Here is a 26,124-nt window from a genome sequence, read left to right on the forward strand (position 1 = left end):
ATTACACTTTGGATGGTGTATCAATGCACCCAGTCGCTACAAAGTTGCAGGCGTCAGTTGCCGGAGAGGAAAGAAACCGCTCAGGGATTTCACCATGAAACGAATGGTGAACAGTTACAGAGTTTAATGGCTGTGAAAGGAGAAAACTGAGATCAAACTGGATCAACAACATTGTAGTTACTCCACAAAACGAACCTAATTGACAGAGTTAAAAAAAGAAGGAAGCCTGTACAGAATAAAAATATTCCAAAACATACATCCTGTTTGCAAACAAGGCACTAAAGTAATACTGCAAAAAATGTGTCAAAGCAATTCACTTTTTGTCCTGAATAAAGTGTTATGTTTGTGGCAAATCCAATACAACACATTACTGAGTACCACTCTCCACAGTTTCAAGCATAGTGGCGGATGCATCGTGTTATGGGTATGCTTGTAATCATTAAGGACTGGGGAGTTTTTCAGGATAAAAAAAGAAATAGAATGGAGCTAAGCACAGGCAAACCTGGTTCAGTCTGCTTTCCTCCAGACACTGGGAGAATAATTCACCTTTAATTAGGACAATAACCGAAAACACAAGGTCAAATATACACTGGGGTTGCTCACCATGAAGACAGGGAATGTTCCTGAGTGGCCTAGTTAGAGTTTTGATTCAAATCTACTTGAAAATCTATGGCAAGACCTGGAAATGGTTGTCTAGCGATGATCAACAACCAACTTTACAGAGCTTGAAGAATTTAGAAAATAATAATGGGCAAATGTTACACAATCCAGGTGTGGAAAGCTCTTACAGACTTACCCATTTGGACGCACAGCTGTAATCCCTTCCGAAGGTACTTCTTCTACTCATGATTGTCTCAGGGGTGTGAATACTTATGTAAATGAGATGTCTCTGTATTTCATTTTCAATAAACGTGCAAACAATTCTAAAAACATGTTTTCACTTTGTCATTATGGTGTATTATGTGTGGATGGGTGAGAGAAATAAATGTAATCCATTTTAAATGTAGGTTCTAACACAACAAATATAAAATCGAAAACAAAATGTGGAATAAGTCAAGGGGTATGAATACTTTCTGAAGGCAATGTCCCTTGTCAATGAAAGCAACCAGACAGGCTTGGCTTTTTAAAATCATTTTACTCAGAGGAATTTAACCCTTTACACTCGTACAACTATATGGATAGGGCTACATTTCAAATGTTTCTCGCAGAAGAAATACGAACATAATATGCATAACCATGGTAGCAATTGAAAGGGAAGAGTTTAGGGATTACGGGGAAATGAGTAGACCAAAGGTGAGGACCCGACCGACCGTTCATCTGACACATGACTGAATCCAAACATCACACTGTTGATTTTATGTACCTTTTACATTTACTGTACTTTTTGCCCCCGCATTTGTTGATAATGAAATCTGATAGATTCCGTAACACGATACGAATATTCCTAGAAAATGTGGGGTAGGTGCAAACATAAGACAAAACAATGACTTTGGGTCTGAGTGAGGGGACTAACTGGTGTCTCCAAGTGGCCACACCCTCTCCAGAGTGTGCAGTTCCTGAGTCATTTCAATGCCCTTTTATGACTCAAAGACGAGTCTTCAACTATAAGGTTATTTTTTTAAAGTTTTCCTCGATGTGCCGTTGAGGAACTAGAAGAAGTGCACTTGTAGTTGTTTTGTTTGGAACACAACCCTGCATCCCCGCCATCCCACAATTACCGTTGCCGTTTACGCAATCCAAACACGGTCCATAATAAATCACTATCTGAGTCAGCTGGGCATAACTTGGAAGCTCGTGCTATTGTCAACATGACTAGCGAAGTTATAAAACATGAGATATTACAGTGTTAGGCTTTCACAACGCAGTTCAGAGAAACAGGTCATCATTCGGTGTGCATAGAATGGAGTCAGGAGTGCATTCAGGTGTGTGTGCCGCGGAAAATGTTCTTCACAACGGGCAAACACAGGCTCCTTCTGTCCAGAACAACCCAGGGTACGATAGCAGGTCATCTTGTAACTGTGCATCAAACATAGTGATCACAAACGTTGACACTGTATATGACATGAGTTTTATGATCAGGAAATGTGAATTGCACATTTGGACTCACGGGGTGTTTGGCTAGCTTGTATGACATCTACGTCTCATCTTTCAAAATACTCTTGAGTCCTGTTCATTTACAGGTATTTCCCTCACTCAGACAACAAAACATTCGCTAAAGTTGCCCAATTAGCGGGAGGGATGTCGGCAAGTTCTTGTCGCACGAGGTGCTGAAGTTCAGAGCGGCTGTCAGTCAAAACCCATACAGCGCAGTGAAGCACAGAGCCTGAGCCCTGACGTCATTTAGAGCAAGTTACTGCGTTCCAATCTAGCCGCGTATCAGCGCCCAAATCTGCCATTTTCAACTCGTGTACTGGTACGAGTGTAAAGGGCTACTCTACAGCTGACATTAGTATCTCTTTACAAGTTGCTACATTTACACTGAGTGTCGTGTCAACCCCAGTGTGAGATGCAAACATGTTATCATGATACATTTATGAGAATGATGTTAAAGTCACACGACCATGTCTGTACAGAAACCATATTCAAAATCAGCATCATAAATCATGCATAATATATATATATATATGTCGTATATACAGTATAACCTGGGCCAGGAGTATTTCCTATAGAGTTGTTCCTGGTAAGGAGATACTCCTAGCCGTAAGCATAGCACATGATTGAAGGTATTACAGATGTATATCATACAGTATCATAACATGTGGAGTAAGAAAGAGGCATCATCGAGTTACTCCTCCACTCAGCCACTGACCACATACAGCACAGAGCTACAGATTCTAGATCCGTTTGGCATCATGTCTAGAACGAGAACCAACGTCTCTACTGGAATTATAAATGGGTAGTAATTGCGATAGCAATGCAGTGGTCCCAACAACAGGGCCTCACAGTACATCAATGGTTACAATGAGGTTTGTTTTATCAATTGGAATGCTGTCTTTTTCATAGTTTGCCTGCTTTCGGGACCTGGAAGACAGTAGATGCCAGTAGAATGGGCAATAAGTAACGGAAGCGAGAGGGAGAGAATGTTAAAAAAAAGGAAGATTGGTGAGAATGAGAGGACAACGGAGACAGAACGACAACAATGGAGAAAAAGTAGTGGTTCATGTGAAGAAGCTGATGAGAGGCTGAAGAAACAGTCCCAGAGTTCCAGTGATACACACAGTCACAAACACCCACAGGAAGATCCTGTCAATCACCATGGCTACGTACTTCCAGTCATCTTCCACCTGGAGAGAGAGAGAGAGAGAGAGAGAGAGAGAGAGAGAGAGAGAGAGAGAGAGAGAGAGAGAGAGAGAGAGGGGGAGAGAGGGACAGAGAGAGAGAGAGAAGACAAAGAATAGCAAAGAACAGAGAGAGAAGATATATATAGAGAGAGAGAGAATATAGAGAGATAGAGATATATAGAGAGAGAGAGAATATAGAGAAATAGAGAGAGAGAGACAGAGAGAGAGAGAGAGAGAGAGAGAGAGAGAGAGAGAGAGAGAGAGAGAGAGAGAGAGAGAGAGAGAGAGAGAGAGAGAGAGAGAGAATAGAGAGTATATAGAGAGAGATAATAGAGAGAGATAATAGCGAGAAAAGAGTAGAGAGAGAATATATATATAGAGAGAGAGAGAGAGAGAGATAATAGAGAGAGAGAGAGAGAGAGAGAGAATAGAGAGAAAATAGAGAGAGAATAGAGACAGAGAGAGAGAGAGAGAATAGAGAGAGGGGGGAGCTCGTCAGAAGACAGGGAAGCACACAGGTCATTGAAGTCTATTGGAAATATTGTAAGACAAAGAAGGAAAGTGATCTGAGGAAAGGGTTGAAGGTTCAAAAGGGTATTAATAAATGCACTCTCTCTCTCCTGTCTCTTCGCCTTCGACTTATTGTGAAAACACATCATTGACCTTCCTGAAAAGGCTGCGAGGATCACCATAAGATGTCGACACTCATCACGATGTGCATTCCACAAGAGAACGGGAGAGACCGAGGGAGACAGAGAGAGAGGAAAAGACCAGTATTCCTTGAGCCCCTATAGCGTATATACTGGGTCAGGCCAGGTATGTGTGTTACTTGACATGCATGTGTGTTCCAGGCGCATGTTTTTTCCTGAAGCAACCTGCTGTGGTAATGCCATTGGGTGTACGGCTATTCTGTGTGCATCATTTCAATGCTGAACTCAGGCCTTACAAAGAAAATGTATGACCATATTAGAGACACATATTTCCCTCAGATTACACAGACCCACAAAGAATATGAAACCCAATTTGGATAAACTCCCATATCTACTGGGTGAATAACCACAGTGTCTCATCACAGCAGCAAGATTTGTGACCTGTTACCATAAGAAAAGGGCAACCAGAGAAGAACAAACACCATTGTAAATACAACCTATATTTGTGTTTATTTATTTTCCCTTTTGTACTTTAACCATTTGCACATCGTTGCAACACTGTATATATACATAATACAACCTTTGTCATGTCTTTACTCTTTTGGAACTTCTGTGAGTGTAATATTTATTGTTCATTTCTATTGTTTATTTCACTTTTGTCTATTATATATTTCACTTGCCGTGGCAATGTAAACATATGTTTCCCATGCCAATGTAAACATGTGTTTCCCATGCCAATGTAAACATGTGTTTCCCATGCCAATGTAAACATGTGTTTCCCATGCCAATGTAAACATATGTTTCCCATGCCAATGTAAACATGTGTTTCCCATGCCAATGTAAACATGTGTTTCCCATGCCAATGTAAACATGTGTTTCCCATGCCAATGTAAACATGTGTTTCCTATGCCAATGTAAACATGTGTTTCCCATGCCAATGTAAACATGTGTTTCCTATGCCAATGTAAACATGTGTTTCCCATGCCAATGTAAACATGTGTTTCCTATGCCAATGTAAACATGTGTTTCCTATGCCAATGTAAACATGTGTTTCCTATGCCAATGTAAACATGTGTTTCCTATGCCAATGTAAACATGTGTTTCCTATGCCAATGTAAACATGTGTTTCCTATGCCAATGTAAACATGTGTTTCCTATGCCAATGTAAACATGTGTTTCCCATGCCAATGTAAACATGTGTTTCCTATGCCAATGTAAACATGTGTTTCCTATGCCAATGTAAACATGTGTTTCCCATGCCAATGTAAACATGTGTTTCCCATGCCAATGTAAACATGTGTTTCCCATGCCAATGTAAACATGTGTTTCCCTATGTGCCAATGTAAACATATGTTTCTGATGCCAATGTAAACATATGCTTCCCATGCCAATGTAAACATGTGTTTCCCATGCCAATGTAAACATGTGTTCCCATGCCAATGTAAACATATGTTTCCCATGCCAATGTAAACATGTGTTTCCCATGCCAATGTAAACATGTGTTTCCCATGCCAATGTAAACATGTGTTCCCATGCCAATGTAAACATATGTTTCCTATGCCAATGTAAACATGTGTTTCCCATGCCAATGTAAACATGTGTTTCCTATGCCAATGTAAACATGTGTTCCCATGCCAATGTAAACATGTGTTTCCCATGCCAATGTAAACATGTGTTCCCATGCCAATGTAAACATATGTTTCTGATGCCAATGTAAACATATGCTTCCCATGCCAATGTAAACATGTGTTTCCCATGCCAATGTAAACATGTGTTCCCATGCCAATGTAAACATATGTTTCCCATGCCAATGTAAGCATGTGTTTCCCATGCCAATGTAAACATGTGTTTCCCATGCCAATGTAAACATGTGTTTCCCATGCCAATGTAAACATATGTTCCCATGCCAATGTAAACATGTGTTTCCCATGCCAATGTAAACATGTGTTTCCCACCAATGTAAACATGTGTTTCCCATGCCAATGTAAACATGTGTTTCCCATGCCAATGTAAACATGTGTTTCCCATGCCAATGTAAACATGTGTTTCCCATGCCAATGTAAACATAGATGCCAATGTAAACATGTGTTTCCCATGCCAATGTAAACATGTGTTTCCCATGCCAATGTAAACATGTGTTTCCTATGCCAATGTAAACATATGTTTCCCATGCCAATGTAAACATGTGTTTCCCATGCCAATGTAAACATGTGTTTCCCATGCCAATGTAAACATGTGTTTCCTATGCCAATGTCTTGTAAACATATGTTTCCCATGCCAATGTAAACATGTGTTTCCCATGCCAATGTAAACATATGTTTCCCATGCCAATGTAAACATGTGTTTCCCATGCCAATGTAAACATGTGTTTCCTATGCCAATGTAAACATATGTTTCCCATGCCAATGTAAACATGTGTTTCCCATGCCAATGTAAACATGTGTTTCCCATGCCAATGTAAACATGTGTTTCCCATGCCAATGTAAACATGTGTTTCCCATGCCAATGTAAACATGTGTTTCCCATGCCAATGTAAACATATGTTTCCCATGCCAATGTAAACATGTGTTTCCTATGCCAATGTAAACATATGTTTCCCATGCCAATGTAAACATGTGTTTCCCATGCCAATGTAAACATGTGTTTCCCATGCCAATGTAAACATGTGTTTCCCATGCCAATGTAAACATGTGTTTCCCATGCCAATGTAAACATGTGTTTCCCATGCCAATGTAAACATGTGTTTCCCATGCCAATGTAAACATGTGTGTTTCCCATGCCAATGTAAACATGTGTTTCCCATGCCAATGTAAACATGTGTTTCCCATGCCAATGTAAATGTAAACATGTGTTTCCCACGCCAATGTAAACATGTGTTTCCCATGCCAATGTAAACATGTGTTTCCCATGCCAATGTAAACATGTGTTTCCCATGCCAATGTAAACATGTGTTTCCCATGCCAATGTAAACATATGTTTCCCATGCCAATGTAAACATGTGTTTCCCATGCCAATGTAAACATGTGTTTCCCATGCCAATGTAAACATGTGTTTCCGATGCCAATGTAAACATATGTTTCCCATGCCAATGTAAACATGTGTTTCCTATGCCAATGTAAACATGTGTTTCCCATGCCAATGTAAACATGTGTTTCCCATGCCAATGTAAACATGTGTTTCCCATGCCAATGTAAACATGTGTTTCCCATGCCAATGTAAACATGTGTTTCCCATGCCAATGTAAACATATGTTTCCCATGCCAATGTAAACATGTGTTTCCCATGCCAATGTAAACATGTGTTTCCCATGCCAATGTAAACATGTGTTTCCCATGCCAATGTAAACATGTGTTCCCATGCCAATGTAAACATGTGTTTCCCATGCCAATGTAAACATATGTTTCCTATGCCAATGTAAACATATCATATGTTTCCCATGCCAATGTAAACATGTGTTTCCCATGCCAATGTAAACATGTGTTTCCCATGCCAATGTAAACATGTGTTTCCCATGCCAATGTAAACATGTGTTTCCCATGCCAATGTAAACATGTGTTTCCCATGCCAATGTAAACATGTGTTTCCCATGCCAATGTAAACATATGTTTCCCATGCCAATGTAAACATGTGTTTCCCATGCCAATGTAAACATGTGTTTCCCATGCCAATGTAAACATGTGTTTCCCATGCCAATGTAAACATATGTTTCCCATGCCAATGTAAACATGTGTTTCCCATGCCAATGTAAACATGTGTTTCCCATGCCAATGTAAACATGTGTTCCCATGCCAATGTAAACATATGTTTCCCATGCCAATGTAAACATGTGTTCCCATGCCAATGTAAACATATGTTTCCCATGCCAATGTAAACATATGTTTCCCAAGCCAATGAACCCCTTAAATTGAATTGAATTGAGAGAAGAGTACTGAAGCTTTTCTCACAAACAGCTTTACACTCCATGTACAAAGGGTTTAACAGTTTAGATGAAACCAGGTTGAAACCAGAACTAACTCCCATGGAGGCTCTCTATCAGAGAATACACTGCCTCAGTTGGGTCTGTTTGTGTCACGCCTGCTCCCGCTCTCCCTCCCTGGCGCTCGAGGGCGCCAGGCTGCCCAGCACTACGCACACCTGCTTCCCTCGTCACGCTCATCAGCGCTTCATTGCACTCACCTGTGAGTCACTCACTGTTGTGCAGCATGCGCCAGGTGATCTAGTTACAGTATGGAAGTCACAACTAAATGTTTGCCAGCTAGATATCTTACAACTATTAAGTTAACTGTCTAAAATGTGTTAAATGCTCTGTAGTTCTGCATTTGGTTAGCTATCTAGCTATGTGGTTAGCTTCTTCCAAAATCAAGCATTCACTTGGTCACAGCAGAGAATTCCCTCCTGAAGATCCTTGCTGGGTAATTTTACACTGCATAGCGTTTCTCTGTAGTTACTGTGTAATAACTTGGTAATAACCAATAACTGAAGAACAGATAACTCTGTAATAACTATGTAATAGCAATAATTGAAGAACAGATAACTCTGTAATAACTATGTAATAACCAATAGCTGAAGAACAGATAAATCTAATAACTTGGTAATAACCAATAACTTTAATTGCTGTTTGATCTGGCTATGGAATGTAGTGTTTTTACCAGAATCTTGGTTTTGTTTTCGCCCAATGGTTTTTGTTCGGCTTTTCACGTTGGACTTTTTTACCTGCTTCACCATGCACCTGTCTGGTAAGGTTGAACACCACCTCTCCTACTCAGCTTCCCAACAAAAGCTTCTCCCATTGGCTGCTGCACTGCTCCTTGGTTCCCACCTGGTGATCTGCTCCCTGTCTGCTCTGGCTTGTCTCCTGCTGTCTGGTACAGGTACCCCTGCCACAGAGTGTTCTGAACACTAATGTTAAACCTTCTAGTTATAAGCTTTTTCGGCAAGACAGATCTTCCAAAGGTGGTGGAGTAGCAATCTTTACCAAGGAACACCTTCAGTGCCCGGTTGTCTCCACCAAATCTATTAGATTTTCTGGCCTTAAGCATTAAGCTTTTAAATAGCTCTTTGTTGACTGTTGCTGGGTGCTATCGTCCACCATCAGCACCGGCCTGTACCCTTCCTGCTCTAAACTCTCTCCTGGCCCCTTACACTAAGTCTGAATTTGTCCTGCTAGGTGACCTAAACTGGGAAATGCTTAAAACCACCTAACCAATTCTAAAAACAATGGGACTCCCTAAATCTCTCCCAGATTATTAATAATCCCACAAAGTAAAACTCCAAACACCCAGAAAAATATACTCTCCTTGATGTTATCCTCACAAATAATCCTGATAGGTATCAGTCTGTTGTTTTCTATAATGACCTTTCTGTTCGACCGTGATCTGGCAGAGTTAGTCCACCTCAAGGACACAATTAGGTCAATGACTCGGCACACAAATATTCAGGTTTACTAGCTATCGTCCAGGGAAATGAGAAATAAGTGCACTCAGGCTATCTGGAAGGGAAAAGTCCTCCTCACAGCTGCCCATGTCCCTTAATGTTGATGATGTGGTTGTTATTGACAAGGGACGTATGGCTGAGTTCTTTAATTACCACTTCATTAAGGCAGGATGTATATTTGGCTCAGCCATGCCTCCTTGCCCGTCCAACACTTCCTCATCTCCCACCCCTTCTAATGCGACAAGTCCTGATGCTCCTCCCTCTTTCCCCCCTGCCCGCTACACAGCTTCTCCCTACAGGTGGTCACTGAGTCTGAGGCCCTAAAGGAGCTCCTTAAACTTGACCCCAAAAAAACATCTGGGTCAGATGCTTTATTTCCTTTCTTCTTTAAGGTTGCAGCCCCTATCTCTGGCCTTCTTAACTGTGCCTCTCCTCTCTGGGGAGGTTCCCAGTGCTTGGAAGGGAGCCATGGTGCATCAAGCTGTTATAGGTCCATTTCTATCTTGCCCTGTTTATCAAAAGTGTTTGAAAAACTTGACTGGCTTTCTTGATGTCTATAGTATTCTCTCTGGTATGCAATCTGGTTTCTGCTCAGGTTGTGGATGTGTCACTGCAACCTTAAAGGTCCTAAATGACGTCACTGCTGCCCTTGATTCTAAGTAATGGTGTGCTGCTATTTTGATAGACTTTGCCAAAGCTTTTGGGTGGCTAAAGACTATTGGTGTTTCTGATGGGTTTTTGGCCTGGTTTGCTAACGACTTCTCTCAAAGACTGCGGTGTATGAAGTCAGAACACCTGCTTTCTCAGCCACTGCCTGTCACCAAAGGAGCACCCCAAGGCTTGATCCTAGGTCCCACACTCTTCTCAAATTACATCAACAACATAGCTCAGGCAATAGGAGGCTCTCTCATCCATTTATATGCAGATGATACAGTCTTATGCTCAGCTGGCCCCTCCCTGGATTTTGTGTTAAATGCTCTACAACAAATCTTTCTTAGTGTCCAACAAGCTTTCTCTGCCCTTAACCTTGTTCTGAACACCTCCATGTGGTTTGGTAATAAGAATCCTGTTAAAGGTCGCCAAAGCACACACATCCCTGGGAATTTCCTCTTTTCAGTTTGCTGCAGCTAGTGAATGGAAAGAGCTGCAAAACACAGTCGAACTGGACAGTTTTATCTCCATCTCTGCATTCAAAGAAAAATAACAATGGACCAAATTTAAATAATAGGTAACTCTGTAATAACGATGTAATAACCACAAGGAAGAGAATTTAACTATGTAAAACAATGTAATAACCCAAAGCTTCCTACCTCTTTGGCCTTGTTGCGTGTTCTCATGTTCTCAGCGATGTACTTGACACTCTCGATGGCCTGTTTGATCTCTGGTGACACCACGGAGAAGGCCACCACTGCGTTGACTTTGGGCGGGCTGCTGAGCGCTCGGGGCAGTTTGGATAGGTCCGGATCAGAGGGGGCAGGAGGGGGCACCACCGGGGGTATGGTGGGGATGGGCACCTCTTTCCCCTTACAGGCTAAATTCGGCTTGTTCTGCACTTCGCCGTACTCCACACAGTTCATCTCCCCCGCCTGCCCTGTTTCAGCGGTGGCCACACCCCCGTCCACCTGCACACACCCGCCCCCTATTCCTCCCCCAATGCTGTTCTTCCTCTTCTTCCCTGTTCCACTCGCTCCTCCTCCTACACCCCCATCTCCAATACTCCCACCTCCTGTTCCATCTCCTCTCCCACTCCCCAAGGAGGAGGGGCAGCCCTGGTCTACAGGCCTCCTCATGAGCAGCACCTTGGGCAGCAAACCCAGGAACACAGACCGGACCCAGGCCGGCATGGTGTGGGTCATAGGCGTACGGTAGTGGACATTCAGCACAAACACGGTGATGACGATGGAGAGGGTGACGAAGATCATGGTGAAGAGGAGGTACTCCCCGATGAGGGGGATGACCAGAGATGTAGACGGGATGGTCTCAGTGATGACCAGGAGGAACACAGTGAGGGACAGGAGGACAGAGATACAGAGGGTCACCTTCTCTCCACAGTCAGAGGGGAGGTAGAAGACGAGGACGGTGAGGAAGGAGATGAGGAGACAGGGGATGATGAGGTTGATGGTGTAGAAGAGAGGCAGGCGTCTGATGTAGAAAGAGTAGGTGATGTCTGGGTAGATCTCCTCACAGCAGTTGTACTTGATGTCGTGCTTGTAGCCCGGCGCGTCGATGATCTCCCACTCGCCACTCTCCCAGAAGTCCTTGAGGTTCACCTATGGGGAGATAATAGTATGTCAACCATAAAGCAGAGCCAAAGGAGTTCTATCCTAGAAGGAGATAAAGAGGGCTTCGACTGAGATTACGTCATAAAAAACACCAGGAAGAAATTACGGTTGAAATTGACTAAGAAAACCATAAAGCCACATTGAATTAGCCAACAAATATAACCCATTAATTTAATGTGGCTAACTAGCTAGCAAACGAGTTAGTAAACTAACTAACCAGTGGGATTACTGACCTTTGACCCTATGAGCACGAGGTCAATCTTGGCCTTGTCGTAGGTCCAGGAGCCAAACTTCATGGAGCAGTTTTGGTAGTCGAAGGGGAAGTAGGTGATGTCCATGGGGCAGGAGGATTTAAAGATGGCGGGGGGGATCCAGGTGATGGTGCCGTCAAACTTCAGCAGAGCTTTGGTCTTGTCCTCAACCAGGAAATCTCCCACAGCACTGAAGAGAGGTGAGATATGATAGCGTAGCATTTAGCACTGATGGTAAAAAAAATAAACTGAAGAGGAGAAAATGGTTGATGGTTAGCATAGCATGTAACAGTGAAGGCAAAAAAAAACACCCCCACAACTGGAGAGGAGATAATGGGTGATGGTTAGCCTAGCATTTAGCACTGATGGCTAAAAAGCAACAAGAGAACAACTTTGATTTTAGATGTGGGGGGGCATAATTAATATTATTCATATTTCTTTTAATCCAGTTAAATAAACACTCCAAACAGCCTACCCGACCACTTGGAGGCATCTGCATGGTCCTAAAGCACACCGTTGCCTCGTTTTGTATCACAATACAATAATAAAACTGGGGGGGGACAAAAATGTAAAAATGTCCCCGTCCGTCCATCCCCGACCCGTCCACAGTGACTGTTGTGCCTCTGCAAAATAACGTACAGAGTTAAGAGATTGAGCTCACTTGTTGTAGAGGACGATGTCCGGCCTCCATATCTTATTGGAGGGCACACGAATGAACTCAAGTCCGTCATACTCGATGGGAACCCATTTCAGTTTGTAGTCATTCCAGACCTGCAACAAAACATTTAACAGTGCTTCAACCCGGGTACTAAGGGGTATAGACTGAACTTCCTAGATCAGATAACTTGACTTACATGTCTCAGCCATAAATTGGTCTCCATAATCTGATTGACTTCATCCTGACAAGAGATTGAAAGAATATGTACGTGATGTCATAGCCTGTAAGTAATTAGGTCAAATAAATAGGCAAAGTGATGTCCTTATTTGCTCCAGTAATGATGCAATAATGAGTCGTGAGTCTCACCACTTTGACCAGCTGGGATATGGAGACCTCAAACTCCACGGTGACAGGGTCAGAGACATTCTCCACGGGTCTGATGAACTGGTTGTATCGCCTGAATAAATTCCTGAACAGCCTGTCTTCCCCCTTAGACGACAGACAGCCTGAGAGGAGAGGGGGGAGGGAGTGAGAGTGAGAGTGAGAGTGAGAGTGAGAGTGAGAGAGAGAGAGAGAGGGGGGGACACAAAGATAATCTTCACCGGAGCAGTCCTTCTACAAAATAGTAGGGTGGCTTTTAAAATCATTACCATAAAGAGATTCTCCCTTGTCAGGCTTTAACGAAGAGGACTTTGAGGTGAACTTGAGTTTTTCATCACTTTGTCCACATTAAGGTTTTAATCAATGGCTCTTTGCTGCGGATGGAGAGAAACTAGAAGGTTGTGGCTGATTGAACTATGGTGTGTGAAGAGTCTCACATTGGAGCTGTTTCTACGTAGGCAAGTGGAAGCTTTTAGTAAATCCCGCCAGACTGGCACGCAGTGTGTGTGTGTGTGTGTGTGTGTGTGTGTGTGTGTGTGTGTGTGTGTGTGTGTGTGTGTGTGTGTGTGTGTGTGTGTGTGTGTGTGTGTGTGTGTGTGTGTGTGTGTGTGTGTGTGTGTGTGTGTGTGTGTGTGTGTGTGTGTGTGTGTGTGCTTGCGCGTGTTGTCTACCCTACTCTATTAAATTCTGAGTGTACCTGGCAAAATAGGACTGAAGGTCATTTAGTGACCTGCAAAAAAACTCCCCCGCTGGTGACTTGGCTGCCGGGACGATGCATGGAACCCACGCCTGTCCGAGCAGAAAATCATGCCTCACTTGGGACATCTCTCCGCCCCTCTCCACTCCCACCTCGGTCCCGGCTTCAAAGGACCACCAGTCTCTTAATCCCCCCCCCCTCTCTCTCTCTCTCTGACCTTCACTCTTCCTCTCTTCTTCTCAATGTCCTCTTCTTGCCCACCCACTCTCTTCCTTCATTCTTTTCCCTCTCTCTCTCCTTCCTTTCTGTCCATCTCTCTCATGGTTAATTGAACACAGCCTTTGAAAGATCACCAGTCTCTCTTCTCTCGCCCCAATCTGCACAGTCCAGAGTCAGCTGTCCGTCAGTCTGTCTTTCTGTTGCTGCACCAGTAGACAACTAACACCAGTAGAGCCTAGACACTGGGACCAGTGAAGGTGAGCATCAGTGCATCACCCCTCCATTCTGTGACCTGAGAGTAGAGTGAAAACCAAATGGCTGAAAGCATTTAGCGACTGAAAGTGAAAACAGGGTAAAAACAACACAAGACATTTCCTGGTGTTAATTAATAAAATATGGTCTTTTAGGGGACGCGTTTATCCAAGTCTTGCAGTAAACATGTATTTAGTGGGTTATATATTACAAAATCATTATAATAAAGACAGGTATTGAACCCACAATGCTGCTTGTAGTGTTCCAACCAAATGAGAGCCAGATGTCTCCTTTATCCAAACCAGTCGGATGTTCAGATCGCTCCTGAATGCCTCCTATATAACTTAGAACCTTATTGACTAAGGAGTCAGTGTGAAATTCAGCTCAAAACAGTTGGTTTGAGAAGTGAGACCTAGAAGAGGACCGCCAGTTAAAACACACACACACAAACACTAACACACACACACACACTCACCGTTCTGTACTCTACTGACTGAGCCAGTTACATACACTGCATGGCCAAAAGTATGTGGACACCTGCTCGTCGAACATCTCATTCCAAAATCATGGGCATTTATATGGAGTTGGTCCAGCCCTTTGCTGCTATAACAGCCTCCACTCTTCTGGGAAGGCTTTCCACTAGATGTTGGAACATTGCTGCGGGGACTTGCTTCTATTCAGCCACAAGAGCATTGGTGTGGTCGGGCACTGATGTTGGGCGATAAGGCCTGGCTCGCAGTCGGTGTTCCAATTCATCCCAAAGGTGCTCAACAGGGTTGTGGTCAGGGCTCTGTGCAGGCCTTCACACCGATCTCAACGGACCATTTCTGTATGGACCTTGCTTTGTGCACACGGGGGCATTGTCATGCTGAAACAGGAAAGGGCCTTCCCCAAACTTTTGCCACAACGTTGGAAGCACAGATATGTCTAGAATGTCATTGTATGCTGTATCGTTAAGATTTTATTTCACTGGAACTAAGAGGCCTAGTCTGAACCATGAAAAACAGCCCCAGACCATCATTCCTCCTCCACCAAACTTTACAGTTGGCACTATGCATTGGAGTAGGTAGCGTTCTCCTGGCATCCGCCAAACCCAGATTTGTCCATCGGACAGCCAGATGGTGAAGCGTGATTCATCACTCCAGAGAACGCGTTTCCACTGATCCTGAGTCCAATGGTGGTGAGTTTTACACCACACCAGCTGACGCTTGTGGCTGCTCGGTCATGGAAACCCATTTCATGAAGCTCCCGACAAACAGTTCTTGTGTTGACGTTGCTTCCAGAGGTAGTTCGGAACTCGGTGAACTTGTGTGGCCTACCACTATGCGGCTGAGCTGTTTTTGCTCCTAGACAGTTCCACTTCACAACAACAGCACGTACAGTTGACCAGGGCAGCTCTAGCAGGGCAGAAGTTAGACGAACTGACTTGTTGGGTAAGGTGGCATCCTATGACGGTGCCACGTTGAAAGTCACTGAGCTCTTCAGTAAGGCCATCCTACTGCCAATGTTTGTCTATGGAGATTGCATGGCTGTGTACTCGATTTTATACACCTGTCAGCAACGGGTGTGGCTGAAATAGCCGAATCCACTCAATTGAAGGGGTGTCCACAAACATTTATATATATATAGTGTACCACTCAACATCTGCCGTACATTATCACACACACACGGGCCTGGAATTCGGATACAGAACACACGATTCTTCAAACATGACCGAGCTCAAAACAGTCTCGTCATCTTGTACATCTTGAAAGGATGTTGAAGACGGTAGCAGATGACTTGGGGATTTCTCTTTGGCCAATGTGACTCTGGTGTGCTCAACCGTAACATGATGAGTCGAATTTCAACATGAGTCGTCTCACTGATGTCATTTTTACTCAAGATCTATTCCGTCCTTTTAGGTCATACAGTCCTTGTGCCAATGTCCATTAACAGATCACTCAATGTTTTTTTTATACATTTTTATATATGCCAAACTTATATATTCTCTCTCACCATTGCCAACTCCTTATGGAGTTGTCTTACAAAACATGTTAGGCTTGACAATGGAGTTAGCAAAAGCTATGTGACCGTTTTATCTAACTTAGTTGAATACACTGACTGTAAGTCACTCTAGATAAGAGCATCTGCTAAACGACCAAAATGAAAATAGGCTCAAATGTCAAATGTGTCCAAATGTGGCTCAAACGTCTCCTCAAAACTTCTAACATTTTCCACAGCAGCCAGTCCCTAAAGCTCCATGTAAAAGTAATAAACTCTGAAGAAGTTTGTACGGTCACAAAGTTTCCTGAGGTCAGTTGAAGTGGCGCCGAGCGCTGCCGAGTCTAAGAGCTTAATGAAAAAGCCGCTCTCCAGAGAGAGCAAAGTGGACGGCTGTAATTTCTGCTTTCGCTACCTGCCGACGTTAAAACACAGCACTGGTCCCTGATTGGCTGCGCTGTGAGAACCTTGTTTAAGTCCCTAATTGGGTAGGGGAAATGAGGGCAATTATAATCTGTTCATTAATTGGACCTTTTGTTCGCACTGAAAATGTCCTCCGCTTCTCCGCTTCTCCGCCCCCCTCTTCATCCTTCTTCCTTAATCTCTGTGTGGATTGGAAGGTTTCTTACATCACGTAGACTTAACAATAGCCTCTCACTTGTTAACTTCTGGTAAAAATCACTGTGATAGAAACGGGCAGCCTTCCTATTAAACGTGGCTCAGTCAAGACGCAAGGGTGTGTGTTTGTGTGTGTTTGTGTGCTCTATGGAAACAGCAACACTCAGAAACAGAAGTGTAGGTATGATTGAGGAAGAGCACGAGGACTTGGGTCCTCCTACTAATTCACCAACTCTTCATCCCGAATCTCAGTCCAGATAAACTAAGACTAACCCTCAGAGGCAGCTCTTAGAAAACACTAAGTGGACACATAGAGGTCCGTTCGAACGGGGCACATAGATTTGCCGTTAAGAAGCCAAACAGTGTTCAACAATGTGTCAACAGAGCAGAGAGCTCCAGAGACCTGAAGCCTCATTGGCTGAGAGCCCTTTGATCAAGAGAGCGCTTGACAATGATCGACCACGAGGCATGAGACTGCCTATTGCACGCTCCCAAGGAACTAATCTGAGTCTGAGAGAGAGAGTTTGTGTGTGTGTGTGTGTGTGTGTGTGTGTGTGTGTGTGTGTGTGTGTGTGTGTGTGTGTGTGTGTGTGTGTGTGTGTGTGTGTGTGTGTGTGTGTGTGTGTGTGTGTGTGTGTGTGTGTGTGTGTGTGTGTGTGTGTGTGTGTGTGTGTGTGTGTGTGTGTGTGTGAGAGAGAGTGAGAGGGAGGGGATGGGAGAAAGACAGAGGGAGAGAGAGAGAGAAAGAAGAGAGGAGATAGCGTTTGTTGTCTTCAGAGTGTTACATTGGGTCTGTCTGGGACATGCTTTATGATTCACTAGAGGAATGAGTGTGACGAGTGGATGTGCGACCATCCAATCCAGCATAGTGTGCGCCTGCGTGTGTGTCTCAGCAAACGTGTGTGCGCACATTCATGCGCGTGGCCTCTCTGTCCATCCACCCCCCTATATACCATACTCCCCATACTGATCTCTGTTGCATGCAGAATGTCACAGTGAGGAGCTGATGCTAATGTCTGCTAGCCAACTATTTAGCAACCCTGCTAACTGAGGTCACCGGGAGTTTATAGCGTATCTCTAACAACAACAAAAACTACATTTCCTGTCTGAAATTTTTTTCACTGAACCTCTCACACTCCAACTGCCCCACGCCAGGGACACACACACTCAGAGACACGGGCACGGCAGTTTACTTGGATGGGATTCCACAGGAGACGTACACTCTTAGACAAAAAGGGTTCCAAAAGGGTTCGCTGTCCCCATAAGAGAACTCTTTTTGGTTCCAGGAAGAACCCTTTTGACTTCCATGTAGAACCCTCAGTGGGAAGGGTTCCACCTGTAACCAAAAAGGGTTCTTCAAAGGGTTCTCCTATGGGGACAGCCGAAGAATCCCTTTCAGGTTCTAGATAGCATATTGTTTGTCTAAGAGTGTAATCTGGATAGTCTGAACTGCCCACACACAACAGCATCTACAGATTCCTTAAATGTGTGTAACGTGAACGCACGCAGTGAGTATTGTGGAGTCGAATGCACAGTGGCGTATGCATCATGATTCATAAATGTACGTATGCAGCCAAGCCGCGGTGATGCAATTAGGAGTGGAGGTCGAGGTTGAGTGTCTCCGAACGTACTAAACATTCTGAATACGGAGTGAACTGAACTAACATCCATAAAGGCATGCTGTGTCTATAAGCACCGAGGCCAGTATTGGCCACTTAGCTAAATGCATGGCTGCTAATGTTGGCCACAGTACAACTAGAAAGGACATTTGCACAATATGCATGAGATTTAACCGTTGGTCCACTTAACATTGCCCGTGCGTGTGTTTTGTTACATTACAGCCTTATTCTAAAATTGATTAAATACATTCTTTCCTCATCAATCTGCACACAATTACCCTGGAATGATAAAGCAAAAAGACGTTTTTAGAAATGTTTGCAAATGTATTAAAAATCAAACAAAAACCTTATTTACATAAGTATTCAGACCCTCTACTATGAGACTTGAAATTGAGCTCAGGTGCATCCTGTTTACATTGATCATCCTTGAGACGTTTCTACAACTTTATTGGAGTCCACCTGTGGTAAATTCAATTGATTGGACATGATTTGGAAAGGAACACACATGACTATATGAGGTCCAACAGTTGACAGTGCATGTCAGAGCAAAAACCAAGCCATGAGGACAAAGGGATTGTCCCGAGAGCTCCGAGACAGGATTGTGTCGAGGCACAGATCTGGGGAAGGGTACCAAAACATTTCTGCAGCATTGAGGTCCCCAAGAACGGGGCGGCAGCGTAGCCTAGTGGTTAGAGCGTTGGACTAGTAACCGGAAGGTTGCAAGTTCAAACCCCCGAGCTGACAAGGTACAAATCTGTCATTCTGCCCCTGAACAGGCAGTTAACCCACTGTTCCCAGGCCATCATTGAAAAGAATGTGTTCTTAACTGACTTGCCTTATTTATTTTAAATAAAGGTACACGTTTTTTAAAAGAACACAGTGGCCCCAATAATTCTTAAATGGAAGAAGTTTGGAACCACTCTTTGGAACCAGACTCTTCTTGGAGCTGGCCGCCCGGCCAAACTCAACAATTGGGGGAGAAAGGTCTTGGTCAGGGAGGTGACCATGAACCCGATTGTCACTCTGACAGCTTCAGAGTTCCTCTGTGGAGATGGAATAACCTTCCAGAAGGACAACCATATCTGCAGCACTCCACCAATCAGGCCTTTATGGTAGAGTGGCCAGACAGAAAAAAAAGCACAAAGGCACCTAAAGAACTAAAGAACTCTCAGACATGAGAAACAAGATTCTCTGGTCTGATGAAACCAAGATTGAACTCTTTGTCACGTCTGGAAGAAGCCTGGCACCATCCATACGGTGAAGCATGGTGGTGGCAGCATCATGCTGTGGGGAAGTTTTTCAGTAGCAGAAACTGGGAGACTAGTCAGGATCAAGGGAAAGATGAACGGCGCAAAGTACAGAGATCCTTGATGAAAACCTGCTCCAGAGCGCTCAGGACCTCAGACTGGGGCAAAGATCCACCTTCCAACAGGACAACGATTCTAAGCAGACAGCCAAGACAACACAGGAGTAGCTTCGGAACTAGTCTCTGAATGTCCTTGAGTGGCCCAGCCAGAGCCCGAACTTGAACCTGATCAAACATCTCTGGAGAGACCTGAAAATAGCTGTGCAGCGACGCTCCCCATCCAATCTGGCAGAGCTTTAGAGGATCTGCAGAGAAAAATGGGAGAAACTCCCCAAATACAGGTGTGCCAAGCTTGTAGCGTCATACCAAAGAAGACTCAAGACTGTAATCGCTGCCAAAGGTGCTTCAACAAAGTACTGAGTAAATGGTCTGAATACTTATGTAAATGTGATATTTCTGTGTTTTATTATTAATACATTTGCAAACATTTCTAGAAACCTGTTATTGCTTTGGCATTATGGGGTATTGTGTGTAGATTGATGAGGGGGGAAACGATGTAATACATTTTAGAATAAGGCTGTAACGTAACAACATTTGGAAAAAGTCAAGGGGTCTGAACACTGTATGTTGGTCTTAATATGCATAGCTTGCATTTAGATCAATGATAGTGTTATTTGGGTTGTTAATGGGATTCATTCTGACATTCTTGATTTCTTGTTTCTAGTTTCTGATTATTTATTATTTGTTTACCTGTTTGAAATGTTACTGCACTGTTAGGAGCTAGAAACACAAGCATTTTGCTGCACCTGTTATAACATCTGCTAAACTGTGTATGCGACCAATAAACGTTGGCTTTATTTAATATCGATCTATCAGGAACATTGAGAAACACAAGGCTGGTAATTCATCTTAAATAGTTACCTAGGATACCTAGGATAGAATACCTAGGATAGGATAAGTAATCCTTCTCACCCCCCTAAAAGATTTAGATGCACTATTGTAAAGTGGCTGTTCCACTGGATGTCATAGGTGAATGCACCAATTTGTAAGTCGCTCTGGATAAGAGCGTCTGCTAAATGACTTAAATGTAAAAATGTAAATGTAATGTAGTTCATACCTAATACTCTAAAATACCAAAAATGAATTAATTCCTGAGAAATAACTTTATTTCCGTTGTACTGAATGACTAACAAATAGTTAAATCACTCCTTAGTCTGCTCGATTACTAAGTTTATTTCTTCCGAAGAAGATACTCTGTAGAGGGTGAACATGTCTTGGAAAATTTGGGGAGAAAGCAGGACCGACCTCATACTTAGCTTGGCTTTTAGGGAGCCGGAACTTTTGGAAGCAATTGAGATCATCTGTGCGGTGTGATTTTAGCGGGTATTGATAGTTGGATGAGAAATCACCTGGAGATAATATATCCAACAATGGTTGCAATAGGCCCATAGGCTTTACTAGGCTTCGATTTCAGTCTAGGCACAGAGATAAGGCATAGACTGAGGTTTGAGTTTAGTAAGACCAGAAGTAGGACTTTGGGAGTAGACTCTTTATAAAACACACGTTGAATATTGTGAATACACATAACTCTGACTACCTCTTTCTACCTATCTGTCATTCCTTACTTCCAAATTCCCTCATCCAGCCTCTGTCCCTCACGATATATACCTCAAATCCATTGACCGCAGGATCAGCAATTCCTCTGTTACAGAGGAGACAATACCAGTTGTAATGCCCCCTCTGAGAGGTGTACTGTCATGAACACTCTAATCTACACATTGACCAGGATACAGCCCTGACTGAGACAAAGCCCACACATTCACCATGCCGCCTGGGTGGAGGGGATAATGGGGAGGCAGAGAGCATAAAGAGAGAAAGGAGGGGAGAGGTAGGCCGAGGGGGAGGAAGAGAGAGAGAGGAGGGGAGAAGTAGGCAGAGGGGGGAGGAAGAGCGAGAGGGGGGAGAGGTATGCAGAGGGGGAGGAAGAGAGAGAGGGGGAGAGGTAGGCAGAGGGGGAGGAAGAGAGAGAGGAGGGTAGAGGTAGGCAGAGGGGGAGGAAGAGAGAGAGAGGAGGGGAAAGGTAGACAGAGGGGGAGGAAGGGAGAGGAGGAGAGAGGCAGAGAGAGAGGAGGGAGAGGTAGGCAGAGGGGAGAGGAAGAGAGAGAGGAGGGGAGAGGTAGGCAGAGGGGAGAGGAAGAGAGAGCGGAGGGGAGAGGTAGGCAGAGGGGAGAGGAAGAGAGAGAGAGGAGGGGAGAGGTAGGCAGCGGGGAGAGTAAGAGAGAGACAGAGGGGAGGGGAGAGGTAGGGAGAGGGGAGAGGAAGAGAGAGAGGAGGAGAGAGGTAGGCAGAGGGGAGAGGAAGAGAGAGAGGAGGGGAGAGGTAGGCAGAGGGGAGAGGAAGAGAGAGAGGAGGGGAGAGGTAGGCAGAGGGGAGAGGAAGAGAGAGCGGAGGGGAGAGGTAGGCAGAGGGGAGAGGAAGAGAGAGAGCGGAGGGGAGAGGTAGGCAGAGGGGAGAGGAAGAGAGAGAGGAGGGGAGAGGTAGGCAGAGGGGAGAGGAAGAGAGAGCGGAGGGGAGAGGTAGGCAGAGGGGAGAGGAAGAGAGAGAGGAGGATGGGAGAGGTAGGCAGCGGGGAGAGGAAGAGAGAGACAGCGGGGAGGGGAGAGGTAGGGAGAGGGGAGAGGAAGAGAGAGAGGAGGAGAGAGGTAGGCAGAGGGGAGAGGAAGAGAGAGAGGAGGGGAGAGGTAGGCAGAGGGGAGAGGAAGAGAGAGAGAGGAGGGGAGAGGTAGGCAGAGGGGAGAGGAAGAGAGAGAGGAGGGGAGAGGTAGGCAGCGGGGAGAGGAAGAGAGAGACAGCGGGGAGGGGAGAGGTAGGGAGAGGGGAGAGGAAGAGAGAGAGGAGGGGAGAGGTAGGCAGAGGGGAGAGGAAGAGAGAGAGGAGGGGAGAGGTAGGCAGAGGGGAGAGGAAGAGAGAGAGAGGAGGGGAGAGGTAGGCAGAGGGGAGAGGAGAGAGAGAGGAGGGGAGAGGTAGGCAGAGGGGAGAGGAAGAGAGAGCGGAGGGGAGAGGTAGGCAGAGGGGAGAGGAAGAGAGAGAGAGGAGGGGAGAGGTAGGCAGAGGGGAGAGGAAGAGAGAGAGGGGAGGGGAGAGGTAGGCAGAGGGGAGAGGAAGAGAGAGAGAGGAGGGGAGAGGTAGGGAGAGGGGAGAGGAAGAGAGAGAGGAGGGGAGAGGTAGGGAGAGGGGAGAGGAAGAGAGAGAGAGGAGGGGAGAGGTAGGCAGAGGGGAGAGGAAGAGAGAGAGGAGGGGGAGAGGTAGGCAGAGGGGAGAGGAAGAGAGAGAGGAGGGGAGAGGTAGGCAGAGGGGAGAGGAAGAGAGAGAGAGGAGGGGAGAGGTAGGCAGAGGGGGAGGAAGAGAGAGAGAGGAGAGGAGGGGAGAGGTAGACAGCGGGGGGAGAAAGAGAGAGAGAGGAGAGGAGGGGAGAGGTAGGGAGAGGGGAGAGGAAGAAGAGAGGAGGGGAGGGGAGAGGTAGGCAGAGGGGAGAGGAAGAGAGAGAGAGGAGGGGAGAGGTAGGCAGAAGGGAGAGGAAGAGAGAGAGGAGGGGAGAGGTAGGTGTCCATGTTAATGTCAAACAGCACAAGTCACCCATACAGCACTCAAGATGAAAACCTACTCAAAAAGACTCATGAACATTTTCTCCTACTTTTACTTGTATTTACACTCTTCCAAAAGGGCTCTTCAGCTGTCCCCAAAGGATAACATTTTTGGGTTCCATGTAGCACCCTTTCGGGAACCTTTTTCTAAGAGTGTATCTAAAAGTAAAAGCAGGGGACTTTTATTGTATTATTTTGAAAGTCTTCTCCTATAGGGACAGCCGAATAACCCTTTTAGTTTCCAGCACCTTCTTTGTAAGAGTGTAATCTGGATAATCTGATGCCAGGTGGATAGCCTAGAAACAGTACATTACCGTAAACCACTTGGCAAAGTTTAGAATAACACCATATCTGGCTTGCGCCCGCCCGTCTCACTAGAGAGTTGGGACCACAGACAGAAGGGGAAACCCAGACAAGCCACAGGGGCTATAAAGCTGAAGCATCCGTTTAGAACGTTTTCCCATCACCAAATATGGTAGTGAGAGGAAGTCCAGTCACTGCTAGTGGGAAAGGATGGAACTAGGTGAAACTGGTCCGACATTCTACACATTCTTTCGATGAAACATCTGATCTCAATGAATTTTTTATGTTCCCAAAACAAGAATCTATTACAAACACACTGCACTAAGTTTTATAGTCTTGACGCTTTGCCAAAATGTCAAAATATTGCGTTGTTTAGGAGTACAAGGTCGAATGCACAAGCCCACTACCCAAATACATACTACAACGCGCCAATAGGATCTCGCAAGCTTGAGCTTGGCTTTGTCCATCTCCTTGCTTGTTCTGCCCACTATACCTCATTTGCTCCCACTGTAAACGAAACAGAATAACTACAGTATCTTGAGTTAATTATAAATATCCTTGGTGGGACTGTAAAGCACTTAGCCCCTGTCCCCTGGGAAGTCTGTGGGGAGCCGGTTCGGGAACAGACACACAGGATCAGGACGCCCTTAACCAACCCACGAGGATGAGGGCCTTACAGGAAGGGTCTTACACACACACGGAGAGAGAAAGACACACAAACAACATATTGAGAGATGGATAGAACCAGAACCAGCCCTGGGCACCGAGATGAGAACAAAGGACAGAACGCCGTGGTACGGGACAGAAGAGAGCAGAGTGGAACCGCAGAATGACTCAACAGAACAGCAGAACACGATGGAACAACACAGTTACAGAAGAAGAGAACAGAACAGACATAGACCGATGGAATGCAGAGAGATCAAATGAGGTGTAGGAGTACCTCACCCCAAACAGTCCAGATTACACGCACGTGTGAGTCCAACCACAGCTCTGACATGGACCGTTATATTTAATTCAGGTATAGACAAACCCGTGTGTATGATGCACAATGTTCACGGCTAGGGTCGACTACGTGCAACTTAGTTCGGTTTGGAAACATAACGCGTGAATGCGCGCGTTAGAGGGCTGACGTTGGCCTACTGTATAGTATATTAATGATGTGACGTGTCACCAGCACTGCTCATCCCCCGGGACGACGATCCGTAGCCTTCGCATACCGTTATGTTATGTTTATCTGAATAGATCGCGTTGCGATTTTGCCTAACTTTTGTAGCCTATAACAAAATATATGTTTATGAGGTTTCCGTTTATTCTCCAAGTTAGGCTACCACAGAATCGCACGCAAAGACAATTACTTTGTTTGAAAAGATAAAACATGACAACACAGCCATCTGTACAATGTATTCCGTTAAATTTCTGTCGGGAGATGTTTCCTATGGGACATGCTGCGGATTGAAAGACGGGGTTTCTAGTGCGTCGCACAATCAGAAGGAACACCCCAGCAACAACTTCAACTGTTTACAACAAGACAGAACACGCATAAATAGGATAAACAATCGATGTATCTGTGTAATGAATTGCCTATATGATACTATGCGAAGTCTGCAGTAGCGCTCAGCTCTCGTCTGTTGCGAGTTGGTTCCGCTCTCCCCAAACTCTCCGACATCCCCACGTCTTCATAAAGCTTCTCTTACCTTGCGCTGTCAGGACCACCAGCAGAAGCACCACGAGGACTATCCCGGAAGGATTCATCGACACCTCGGTGCTCTGGGAATGTCTCGTATATAAAAAATTAGGATAATTTGGTAAACAGACTGCAGGAGTCGATTGGTAAAATTTCGAGCGATGTTTTTCTGGGCGCTGCGCGTGGGGAGGTTGATGTCAGCGCGCGCTCTCCGACATTGAGAACTTCGGTTGTCCCGCCCCCACCTCCGGCGCAACCTCACGCGCCCGTGTGTTTTATTCACGAGGTAGTAAGTATATATATAAACAGGTTATACAAACATGAAAAATAAAACCTACTATTGTTATCACAGGAGAGCCCTAAGAAAAGTTACAACGCATCCAAACCCATTGTAGGCTACGGTATAGGCTACTTGTCGTGCGGTGCGGTGCGATACGACCGGATGGTTTTTCATCACTCAGTTAGGATGAACTGTTTCACTTATTCATGTTGTCTCTTGCTCGTTACCATGTCTCGGCAGGCACTCACTGCTCGACCTGGTTGATTCCCTCTATCTGAATCCAGGCTTCACCAGGACACCTGGTCCGTGGAAACCAGGACACAGCCAAGGTAGGTCATGTCAGGTGACCTCCCTCTCTCGCTCTCTTTCTCTTTCTTGCCCTCTCATTGGTATAACACGGAGTGAGTAACCCAGAGGTATGGTCTCTGTGTTTGTCATGACTTGGCTGGTTAATTGGACAGTATAAATGTGCCTCCTAATTCTCCTGTTCCTCCTGCCAGCTAAATCAGATGACCTGGCCACAGAAAACACACCATAGAGTAAAGGGCACCATCATGTCCCCCACTCTATGGTTTTTGTCTTAATC

The 26,124-nt window shown here is 44.9% G+C and overlaps 1 protein-coding gene across 1 annotated transcript; it reads right to left on the reverse strand.

Moving 5' to 3' along the window:
- Positions 1-158: 158 nt before the first annotated feature.
- Positions 159-25,505, reverse strand: LOC118363491 (neuronal acetylcholine receptor subunit alpha-3). The gene is made up of 7 exons (XM_035744401.2): positions 25,269-25,505; positions 12,922-13,061; positions 12,752-12,796; positions 12,559-12,668; positions 11,880-12,087; positions 10,675-11,634; positions 159-3,284 (listed from the first exon to the last, which is right to left on the reverse strand). Exons 1-7 carry the CDS (start codon positions 25,324-25,326, stop codon positions 3,159-3,161), a joined length of 1,647 nt encoding a protein of 548 aa, XP_035600294.1. The 5' UTR covers positions 25,327-25,505; the 3' UTR covers positions 159-3,158.
- Positions 25,506-26,124: the final 619 nt, after the last annotated feature.

This window comes from Oncorhynchus keta, chromosome 30, assembly GCF_023373465.1.
Source record: "Oncorhynchus keta strain PuntledgeMale-10-30-2019 chromosome 30, Oket_V2, whole genome shotgun sequence".
NCBI classification, from domain to species: domain Eukaryota; kingdom Metazoa; phylum Chordata; class Actinopteri; order Salmoniformes; family Salmonidae; genus Oncorhynchus; species Oncorhynchus keta.

What these genes read in the sequence shown, in the direction of transcription:
- LOC118363491 (XM_035744401.2), bottom strand. Translation starts at nt 25,326, where the DNA reads ATGAATCCTTCCGGGATAGTCCTCGTGGTGCTTCTGCTGGTGGTCCTG. An exon ending in GGTGGTCCTGACAGCGCAAG is followed by an intron (nt 13,062 to 25,268) that starts GTAAGAGAAGCT and finishes CTCTCCTCTCAG; the next exon opens with GCTGTCTGTCGTCTAAGGGG. An exon ending in CCAATTTATGGCTGAGACAT is followed by an intron (nt 12,669 to 12,751) that starts GTAAGTCAAGTT and finishes GTTTTGTTGCAG; the next exon opens with GTCTGGAATGACTACAAACT.